Below are 12,254 nucleotides of genomic sequence, written 5' to 3' on the forward strand. Positions count from 1 at the left end.
GCAAATTCCATCAATGCACTTTGGACTTCCTCCCTGAGTATCATTGGCTCTTGATCATATGGTACCTCTTGAGATGGTTAAACATTAACCATTTCCTTTTGATACAATGATTCGATGTATTCCTTCCATCTTCTCTTGATGCATTCTGCATCATTCAATAATTTCAAAATGGCCAACACCAATCTCCACTTTGTCAAGGAAGCTCACTGATGCCTAAGATATGGATCTTTATACTTTTCATTTTATTGTTGACAGTTTCCAATGTTATTAGATTCATATTTTGTACATTTCATGTTCCAATTATTAATGGATGGTTACAGATGTTTCTCTTCATTTTGAGTTGTGTCCTGTCATCAAATGAAAGTCCCAAAAGATGACTCTATTTGTGTCACTATGGTCAACTCTACTTGGAGGAGGCAGTTCTTCCCCAGTCGTATTATGAATACCTTCCATCCTGAGGGTATCAGCTTTAGACATTTTATCTGACAATGTTCTGCTGCTATTCAAAATGTTTTCAACTTCCCACACAATACCTGACAATGTTCCATTGCAATTCATAATGTTTTAGTGGCTAAAATTTGAACATAGTCTGCCTGTACTTCTTCCTACTCTGAAATCAGTCAACCATGTACGACCCTGCCTGTATTTCAATAACAGTGCCATAGCTTCCAACATTACAGCAACACACAAACCACCACACTATAACAAACTAGCAGATGAGTGGTAGATAAACTGTCCCTTGTTGTTATTGTTAAGTGCTGTGGAGTCAGTTCTGACTCATAGCAATTTTATATAGGGTTTCAGAGGAGTGGCTGGTGAATTTAAGCCACCAACTTTAAGGTTCAAACCTTCCTGTGGTCAAGTGCTCAGCCAACAGCACCACACCAGGACTCCCTCCTATCCATTAAGTGCTAAATAAATATCATCCAATAAATCTCCACTTTGTCAAGGAAACTGAGGCTCAGAAATTTATGATTTGCCCAAAGTCACAAAGGGGTAAGTGAAAAAGATCGATTTTTAGTACATCTTTGTTTTATCTGATCAGAATGTGTAAAAAAATGAAACAATCATACTCACTTCAAAGAAGATTAAATGAAGCTCATAGATTTTAAATTATTCTCCCACATCACAAGCTAGAAAATGATTGACTCATTTCTTTCAAGACAAAATTTTGAACACCTTTTGTAGATGTGACTCCAGGGAGCATTTAGCAGTTTACATGAGGGAATATTTATACTACTACACTCTTATGGAACTGAAGTGGTTTAAATTTATTTTAATTTCAAAATATTTTAATGTATGCATGCATTTTAAGTTATTTTAATGTTTTTTAAAAATATTGTATATATGTATAACATTAAGTATTACACAGATTCCAATTGCTCTATTTGAGTTGATAATCAATTTTGCAAATGTTTACATTTTATAAAAGCAGAATCGAAATGACACTAGTATGCAGCTTGTTATTTATATTTTACTCATTTGGAAAAATTTATATTTTACTCATATGGAAAACTGATAGGCATAATAACCACTTGCCCCTAAGTCAGTTCTGACACACAGTAACTCTATGTGTGTAAGAGTAGAACTGTGCTGCACAGTGTTTTCAATGTCTAATTTTTCAGAAGAAGATCACCAGGCCTTTCTTCTGATGTGCTTTTGGGTACACTCACCACTTTTTAGTTAACAGTAAGTGATTGACCTTTATTTATCACCCAGGTACTTTAAAGTCAGTCATTATAGGTAGAGTTCAAACTTTTCAAAAAGTGTAAGATTTAAAAATAAACTACATAACTAAGCTTTTAAAATGATACTACATGTCTTTAAGAACATTGGTCATCATATTTGACCTAAAAGTTATCCACTTAAGGGGACAAACAAAAGATGACTAAGTACATTAATATATTAAAGTAGTCATTCCTAATGTTTATGGGAAAATGTACTTTTTATTATTTTTTTTTTTACCACTTCATAGTATCATGCAATACACTATGAACTATGTAATTTGTATGATGCATAAAATTCCAAGACTTACCAAAAGTTTTCGAATATAGTAACTCAAAATTTCAGCAACTTTTCTGGTATTTTTAACTGCTCTATCATAAATTAAAGTTGCAGCACCCCGGTTCCAGTCCACTATAATTATATTCAGATCCTCTTCATTCAACAAAAGCCTTAGAAATTTCTCAAGCCATGATGGAGGAGAGCCTGTTGGTCTATATCCATGAATAATCCAGACTGTTTTCCTTTTTGTGTTGAAATGAACGTTAAGTGAGTGATCTTCCTCAAACAGAAGCCCTGCACAGTTCGGGTTGTTTCGTGTATATATCATCAAATTTACCTCCATTCTGGGCATAAACAAATCTAGAAAGGAATCTTTTACATTTAACTGAGTAAATTGAAGGCATGGTCTTTTATTCTCTGGAAGAATAAAAAATTCATTCATATTAAATACTGGCATAGAATTTCATATTTGTTTCTGTTGCTAAAGCAGAATTGGACTAAAAGGATATAAATGATAAAGGAATTATTCTCATTAGCATTTCAGTTTAATGTATTGAACAACTATAAAGTGTAAAGTAGTACAATAAAAAAAGGCTTCTTTGAATAAGGATAAAAATGATAATCAAATGGGTTGATTAACAATAATTCATTATATCTGTATAAAATATCAGAGCATAATACCAATAGGTATTACTTAAATCATTAACACTGTTAATAAAGAAAGCATTATGTACAATAAATTAGATAAATTGATCGAATTTTAACAGAAATATCACAGGAAAGTATATAGTGTGTGCCTGCAATAAGCAATGTTGTTATTGTTAGGTCAACCCTATCTAGGGTTTCCAAGGCTGTAAATCTTTGCAGGGTCATAAAAATTCATCTTTCTCCCACATAGTAAGCATTATAAAATTATATTTAACCTTACCAACTATCAAATAAATACAAACCAAAACTATAGATGAGCATTTTCATCAAAGTAAATCCATCTAATAATCAATATGAGGTAACAAGCTATTTATATGTATGGATGCTGAAAGCAAAACTGATGCATTTATTTTGAAATTTTATATATAATACATACACTATCTTAAAATATTCATTTTCTTGATTAATATACATTAATTAAATCTTTAAATATTAGGTATCCTTGGGTCAATTCTGATTCATAGGGATGCTATATACAGAAGAGGAAACACTGCCCAGTCTTAGTCATCCTCACAATTGTTAGGTTTGAACCCACTGTTGCTGCCACTGTGTCAAGTCATCTTGTTGGGGATCTTCCACTTTTTCACAGACCTTGCACTTTGCCAGTCCCTCCTGAAAATATGTCCAAAATACAAGAGACAAAGTCTCACCATCCACGAGTGTAAAGAACATTCTGATTGTATTTTTTCCAAGGCATATTTGTTTGTTCTTCTGGAAGTCCATAGGATAATTTATTATGACACTAAAAATATGAAATCCTTTAAATACCATCATGATAGTACTAGTACTTACATCCATATGTGTGAGTTATCTATCTACCTAACTCTCTTTCTTTACATATATCCATCCCAGAAGATCTTGCATAGAAAATGAAAGAATGAAGTCAAACCAACTACAATAGTTATTACTAAGTACTAAAACAATGGCTGTTTTTATCTTCTTTCTCATATTTCTTACATCTATCCAATTTTTAATTTTAAAAACACACAATTCCAAAATAATACTTTTTTTATTTTTAATAAGAGTACATTATAGATTCATAATGTTTCTGGAATTTTAATTTTATAATATATTTGAAGAAGCAGTCTGTCAATATGTATTTAAAACTCATAAAAATATTAGTATACGGTCCTCCAGTAATTCTATTTCTTAGAATCTGCTTTAAGAGTATTTGTCTCTCAAGAGTATCTGTCTCAAACCTGGGGAGGCTGGAGGCAGAAAAGAATGCTCTACTACAAATTATTGTAAAACTGAAAAAACAGAAGTGATTTAAATGACAAGAAATAAGTCTGATTACACATATTATGATATATTAGTCTATTTTATAAATCAATAGTAGTAGTAGTGGGGAGGGTGGTGATAGTGGTGGATGTAAGTGGTCAATTCAGTTCTGATTCATAGTGACCTGTATACTTTTTCCAATGAGTTTGGTGGGTTTGAACTGCTGACCTTGTGGTTCCCAGTGCTGATCTTACAGTGCCTGACCAGGACTCCAATAATAATATGCACTCATTCCAATAATCCTAGATTGGAAATTTTATATGCATTATTGATACATTATATAGAAGATAAACAGGAGTCAGGCAATGAAAGACAAACTAGACTTGCATTCAATTCCCAGGCTAAAAGTTGAGAAATACTTGAGAAAGTTAAGAATCTCAATACTTCATTTGTTCTGAGGATTAAGGAATGAGAATATTGAGAGGTAAAATATACAAAACAAAGAAAAAAAATGAAGTTGTCAAAGATTCCATTTTATTTGGATACACAATCCACATTCATGGAAGCAGCAGTCAAGAAATCAAGATATATCACATCGGAAAAATTTGCTGCAAAAGAGCACTTTAGAGTGTTAAAAACAAAACAAAGATGTCACTTTGAGAACTAAGGAGCACTTGACCCTAACCATGTTTTTTTCACACACCTATATATGTGAAATCTGGCCAATGATTTAGGAAGACCAATGAAAAATTAATGGCTTTGAATTATAGTATTGGTGAAGAATATTGAATAGACCTTGAACTGTCAGGAAATGAACAAATCTCTATTGGAAGAAATACAGCGAGAATATTTCTTAAAAGTTAAGATGCTGAGACTCCATCTCACAAACTTTGGTCATGTTATCAGAAGAGACCAATCCATGGAGGATATCATGCACGGTAAAGTAGAGGGTCCACCACATATTCGTCAGTTTGTCATACTATGGTTGCTTGTGAGTTGCTGTGATTTTGGAATCTATGCCATGGGTATTTTAAATACCGGCAGGGTCACCCAAGGTAGACAGGTTTCAGATGAGCTTCCAGAGGAAGACAGACTAGGGGAAGAAGGAGAAACTAACTACTTCCAAATATTGTCACTGAAAACCTTATGAATAGCAGAGAAACACTGTAAGATATAGTGCTGGAAAAGGAATTCCTCAGGTTGAAAGGCACTCAAACTGTGATTGGGGAAGAGCTGCTTCCTCAAAGTAGAGTTGACCAGGATGATAAGAATGAAGTAAAGTCCATGGGAGTAAAACCCTCAGGACCTTCATTTGCTGATGGTGCAAAGCGCAAAATGAAGATAAACACCTGTAAACATCTATCAATAATCAGAATATGGAATGTACAAAGTAAGAATTTATGAAACTTGGAAATTGTAAAAAATGAAATGGAACGCATAAACATTGATATCTTAGGCATTAGTGAGCTGAAATGGCCTGGTATTGGCCATTTGAATCTGACAGCTACATGGTTTAACTATGCCGGGAATGATAATTGAAGAGGAATGGTGTTGCATTGATTGTCAAAAAGAACATATCCAGATCAGTAATGAGGTACAATGTTATGATATGATAATATCCATGTGCCTACAGGGAAGACCATTTAATACCATTATTATTCAAATTTATGCACCAACCACTAAAAGCCAACCACTATAAGGATGATAGAAAAATTCTACCAACTTCTTCAATCTGAAATTTATTTTAAAAATGCAATCAAGATATAATGAATGATAAGGAGGAGCAAACAAAACGGTGGATTGGGCAGAAGTACAGTGAGAATCTCCATCAGAAACAACACAGAATACTGGACCAAGCAGGCTCAGGGGATGGTGACAGAACTCTGAACCACATATAAAGGAATATTTAGAAGGTTGGAAGCCTTACAGCTAGGGAAATTTGTGGCAGAAACAAGATATCCATTGCTTTCTAATTCAAGATGCTCAGTTGTTCCTGGAGCTACCATCTTGGGCGAGACCAAATGGAGGAAGGATCCAAGCAGCCACAGATGACTGATAGAACCACGGAGATAAAGGTGTGGGCATTCTTTTTTTATTATTGTATCTGTGCATTAGTCTCTCGCTGTCTACACACCTCCATTCTGGTGACTACAGGGGTACCTGAGTGAGTGGACACTTGCCCCCACCCCTGGAGGGTTCTACTACACATGTGCACAGATCCCCTCAAAATTCAATGTGACAGTTTCCACTTAAAACCAAATGTCGGTGCAAAACTGTCACAGCTGACCCTGAACTATTTATCACTAGGAAAAAGGCCCGAACAGTGATTGTGGAGTAGAACAGGCAGACTAAAAAGGAAATAGGATGAAATTAAATCCTGAGTTACATCACAACTACCAATACTGGCATCTTGAAATTTCTCAGGACGAACAGTGAAAAGGGAAGCCCATCTCCTGATCACATCTACCTGGAGGCATCAGAAAGCATAAAATACAATTTTAAATGATAATAACTAAAACTTAATGCTACCAGCGAACCCTGGTGTAGTGCACTACATACAGTGTCCAAGCATATAATTTGCTGATGTTGTCATTCTCAGATGTGCACTGGCAGATGATTATAAGCAATGTTTTCAACTGCTAAAGACAAATAGAGGTCAGATTTTAAAAGATACTGATAATAAAAGGCAATAATAATTAAAATTAATCTTAAAAAAGGTATTCAACTTATGTCAGAACTGACTTGTGACTTCGAGTTGGAGACGACCTGTAGTATGTTCAGCTGCTCCGTTTGCATTGTATTCTATTTTAAATACTTTTAAAACAGCCTGAGTAATCTCAATTTTACAAAAAAAAATTTTCCAAGAAAAATTAATGAAAGATTTCTGTATTAAAGGGTATGAAACATACTCATGTATATCAGAAACCTCTACATTAAAAAAAGAACAGGAAAGGCATAATTCAAATAAAACACTTAAAAAATACATTACATTTCACCAAGTTTCCTTGGCAGATGGTGGTTCAAAGGAAATAGAGAAATCACAAGGGTTTGCATGAGTTGAGAACGATCTGGAGAATAACTGAACTAAATATGTGATTCCCTTATTATTTTGTTTGCTATTGTTAATATTTAAAAGTCTTATTATTCAATTTTAACTATCACCATACAAGAAGTTCACTGTCAACAGAGCTAGAAACATACTGAGTAACTTCTAGCTAACATTTCCCGATTGAAATTTTAGGGAACTGCCTATCAAAACTGATAATCAAAACAATAATCTCAGAAAGTCTGTCAATTAAATTTAAAGCATGAACTATATTAAGATGACACATAAAATCAGGGGCTTAACTTTCAGATTTTTTGCAATTTCAAATTTAGGTGCCACAGTTATACATTGTAGGACAAATGGTTATTTCATTTGGTTGCTGATAGGTAGGAAGTTTGAGAAAACCCAGAGGTACCTCAGAAGAAAAAACTGATTAGTTGCTTCTAATAACATCAGCAATTTAAAACTCTATGGAAAAGGAAACATGTGTAAATTACTACAATTTGATGAACATGACGTATACTTAAGTATGTAGTAGCTCAAAATGCTGAGAGGGAAGGAGAGAAATGTCATAGAAAATTTCTATGGGGAATTTCCAAATGAGTCTAATATAAATGTAAAATTGCATATGAATATCTTTTAGAATGCAGGTTTACTAAACACAAACATTTTCAAATTTATATTTATCTCAAATATCCAATTTAAAATAAAACAAGAAGTAGTATAAATTTCTAGTAAAAATTTAAAACTATATAAGTTTATATGCGTTCAATTTTTTTAAATTAATTAGAAGACAGTTAAAACCCAAAGAAATTGTATCAGCTGTTGCAAAATTCCTACAGAAAACTATTCACCTTGAATTTTTAATTTGTTACATTTTTATTACCATGAAGTAGAACTAGTAGTTCCACTTTATCATCATGAAACAATAAATATTACTAAAATTAGTACGCCTTATTGCCATAAACCAGTTCTGCTAAGCCAGAGGGAAAAAAAAAGAGTCATTTTGTATTTGCAGTTGATAAATCACCTATGTAAGAATTATTCTCAAAATAAATGCTATTTGAATATATGAAACGAAAACAAGAAATTTATTGTCATGAATTTCAAACACTGAATATCTCTATTTCTGAAATATTCTAACTTTCTTGAGTATTTCTGTTTAGTGTCTGTTTATATCATCTAATAAAAATATGTACATGATATCTGAAAAACAAAATGCAATTTATCACACACATATATAAACATTCTTAGTATTTAAAATGTGTTTAGTATAATTAATATCCATATATCTTATATAATGCTGTCATAGCTTTCTTTATCCCCAAATATACACCAAACTGATATTTTTTGTGTATGATTTTTAAACAAATAAAATTATAATAATTATCTTACCAGATCTTGCCCAACATATCAAACAGAGGAATATGTATACTCTCATTATATTAAACTAAAAGAAGCACTCAGATTCACACACAGAAAAGGTAGTTTTCAATTCAGTAAGGTTTCTCTTCAGTAGGATTGCCACAGTCTGGTACATTTTATAAACAAGTGCCTGACCTTTTGCTCCTCCCTCCTTGTTGAAAATGTGAGGTAGTTCATTTTCTTCCATTTAGTTTGTGGTTGCATGAAGGATTTTTAAGTTGCAGAATCTGTAATAAGTCACAAACAAATATTCAGCTCTAAAAGGTGAATTTAAGGCGAAGGAAAGGCTAATTACATCCTTCTGTATTCATTTTAAACTCACAACTTAAGAAGTGGTCAGAGGGGAAAAAAATCATTGAAAGGCTGGAGCAAATATGAAGCTACAAAATGCTAGAAATGGAAAGAGTCAGAAAAAGTTGTGTTTATATTCATTTTTATTACAAACTAATTTATCCTCTATATTCCACAAAATCAATAATGAGGTTCACAGCCCTCAATCTGTATAGTATAAAACATGATTCGTGACATTTTCCATCACAAATTGAGCCTGTTTTAAAATTTAAAATGTTGACTTACCTCTTTATAGCCAATATTTGAAAAAAAATAAAAATATACTTGCTATTTAAATGACAACTGTTTTTAAAATAATTATAGGTTTCCTTTTAGATATTTACTCATATTTTCTTTTATTTTCCTGCTAGCAAGAGACTTCTTAAGCATAGAAAGCAGGCTTGTTCTCAGTACATGCGTTAAAAGTTCAAGAAGGAAATTTTGTTTTTTAAAGAAGTCTTCAAATTTCAAAAGATATGTAAGAGCTGCTGTTGTTATTAGGTGCCATCGAGGTGGTTCTGACTCATAGCAACCTTAAGCACAACAGAACAAAATTCTGCCAGATCCTCATAACTGTTCCTAATCTTGAGTCCATTGCTGTTGCCCCTGTGACAATTCATCTCATTGGGGGTTTTCCTCTTTTTTTGGTGATTGACCCTCCACTTTATCTAGCATGAAATCATTCTCCAGGAACTAGTGCCAGCTATGATATGAAAACATATCTGAAATGTGAGAGAAAAAGTCTCTTCATCTGGGTATCTAAGGAGCATTGTGGTTGGATATCTTCCAATCCAGATTTGTTTGTTTTTCTATCAATGGTACTTTTAATATTCTACTCTAAACCATAACACAAAATACATCAATTCATCCACAGTCTTCTTTATTCATTGTCCAACTTTCACATGCATATGAGGCTACTGAAAATACCATGGCTTGGGTCAGGTGCACCTTAGTCCTCAAACTGACACCTTTGCTCTTCAACAATTTAAAGAGGTCTTGCTCAGCAGATTTGCTTAATACAATACGTCGTTTAATTTGACTGCTGCTTCCATGAGTGTTGATAGTTGATCCAAGAAAAATGAAGTCTTTGACAACTTCAATCTTTTCTCCATTTTTATGAATGTTGTTCATTGGTCTAGCAGTGAGTAGTTTTGTTTTCTTTATATTGACGCACGACCCATACTAAAGGCTAGAGACTTTGATCTTCATCAGTAGGTATTTTAAGTCCTCTTAGTTTCAGCAAGCAAGGTTGTATCATCTGCATATCACAGGTTGTTCATGAGTCTTTCTCTAGTCCTGATGCCATATTCTTCACATAATCAATTTCTCTGATTATTTGCTCACATACAGATTGAATAAATATAGTGAAAGAATACAATCCTGGTGCACAACTATCCTAATTTTAAACCATTCCCGTGTTCTGTTCAAACAACTGCCTATTGGTCTATGTATAGGTTCCTCTTGAGCACAATTAAGTGTTCCACAATACTCATTCTCTGCAATGTTGTCCACAGTTTGTCATTATCCACACAATTGGAAGCCTATGTGTAGTTAATAAAGCACAGGTAAACATCTTTCTGGTATTCTCTGCTTTTAGCCAAGATCCATCTGTCGTAGGCAATCACATTCCTTATTCCACATCCTCTTCTGAATCTGGCTTGAAGTTCTGGATGGTCTTTGTCAATAAATGGTTGCAGTCATCTTTGTGTTACCTTTAGCAAAATGTTAATTGCATACAATATTAACAATGTTGCTCAGTGATGTCTGCATTCCAATGAGTCACCTGGCTTTGGAATGAACATAAATATGGATCTCTTCCAGTCAGTGGATCAGGTAGTTTTTCTTCAAATTTCTTGGCATGTGCCACATAAGTTTGTTGAAATATTACATTTTGTATTCCATCAATTCCCAGAGCCTTGTTCTTTCCCAATGCCTTCAACGACACTTTGACTTTTTCCTTCAATATCATTGGCTCTGGATCATATGCTACTTCTTGAAATGGTTGAACATCAACCATTTCTTTTTGGTACAGTGACTGTTTATTCCTTCCATCTTATTTTGATGATTTCTGCATCATTCAATAATTTGCCCATAGAATCCTTCAATATTTCAAGTCAAGGCTTGAATTTTTTCTTCAGTTCCCTCAGCCTGAGAAATGCTGAGCATGTTCTTCCCTTGTAGTTTCCTAACTCCAGATCTTTATAACAAATATTATAACAATATGTTATAATATTTGACTTTGTCTTCACTAGCTGTGCTTTAAATTTTTCTGTTCATCTGTTTTAGCTCTTCATTTCTTCCATTTGCTTTACCATCTCTATGCTGGAAAGCAAATTTCATTGTGTCTTCTGACATCCATTTTGATATTTTCCTCCTTTCTTGTCTTCTTAATGAACTTTTCTTCCTTCCTGTGTGATGTTCTTATTGTCATCTCACAACTCTTCTGGTCTTTGGTCATTAGTGTCTTATGCATCAAATATGTTCTTCAGATGGTCTCTAAATTCAAGTGGGATAAGTTCAATGTCATATTTTCACTCTTGTGAACTTTCTTTAATTTTCTTAAATTTCAGCCTAAAGTTGCATATAAGCAACTGATGATCTGTTCCACAGTCTAGTTTTGGCTGAAGATTTGGAGACTTTCCATCATTTCTTTCCACAGGTATTGTACATTGGATTTCTGTGTATTCCACCTGGTGACATCCAGGTGTATTGTTGTTATTGTTAGGTGCCTTCAAGTCGGTGCCAACTCATAGCGAACTTATGCACAGCTGAACGAAACACTGCCCATTCCTGGCAACCTCACTACTGTTGCCACACTTGAGTCCATTAATGCTGCCATTTGGCCAATCCATCTTGTTTGGGGTCTTCCTCTCTTTCTCTGTCCCTCCACCTTACCAAACATGATATCCCTCCTGACAATATGTCTGAAGTATGAGAGATGAAGTTTGGCCATCTTGGCCTCCAAGGAGCACTCTGGCTACACTTCTTCCAAAACGAATCTGTTGGTTCTTTTGGCAGCCCATCACACTTTGATTATTCTCCTGCAACATCATGACTCAAAAGCATCAATTCTTCTACGATCTTCCTTATTCACTGTCCAGCTTTCTCATGCATATGAGGTTATTAAAAATACCATGGCTTGGGTCAGGCGCACCTTAGTCCTCAAGGTGACATATCTGCTCTTCAACACTTTAAAAGGTTTTGTGCAGTAGATTTGCCTAATGCAATATGTCATTTGATTTCTTGAGTGCTGTTTCCATGAGTGTTGATAGTTGATCCAAGAAGAATTAAGTATTTTCTCCATTGATAAGAATGTTGTTTATTGGTCCAGTGGTAAGGATTTTTGTTCTCTTGACATTGAAATGTAATCCATATCAAAGGCTGTGTTCTTTGATCTTCATAAGTAAATGTTTCAAGTCCTCTTCACTTTCAGCAAGCAACGTTGTATCATCTGCATATCACAGGTTGTTAATGAGTCTTCCTCCAATCCTGATGCCACGTTTTTCTTCATAGAACCCAG

General features: G+C 33.9%; 1 protein-coding gene across 1 annotated transcript in view; it reads right to left on the reverse strand.

Annotated features, from left to right (window-relative positions):
* Nucleotides 1–8,420, reverse strand: part of LIPI (lipase, member I) — a 75,088-nt gene extending 66,668 nt beyond the window's left edge. The window contains exons 1-2 of the mRNA XM_006866448.1: nt 8,375–8,420; nt 2,036–2,421 (exon numbers count right to left, since the gene is read on the reverse strand). Coding sequence (XP_006866510.1) covers nt 2,036–2,421; nt 8,375–8,420 — 432 coding nt within the window. The remainder of the gene's footprint in view (nt 1–2,035; nt 2,422–8,374) is intronic.
* Nucleotides 8,421–12,254: the final 3,834 nt, after the last annotated feature.

Source organism: Chrysochloris asiatica, unplaced genomic scaffold (assembly GCF_000296735.1).
Source record: "Chrysochloris asiatica unplaced genomic scaffold, ChrAsi1.0 scaffold00091, whole genome shotgun sequence".
Taxonomy (NCBI): domain Eukaryota; kingdom Metazoa; phylum Chordata; class Mammalia; order Afrosoricida; family Chrysochloridae; genus Chrysochloris; species Chrysochloris asiatica.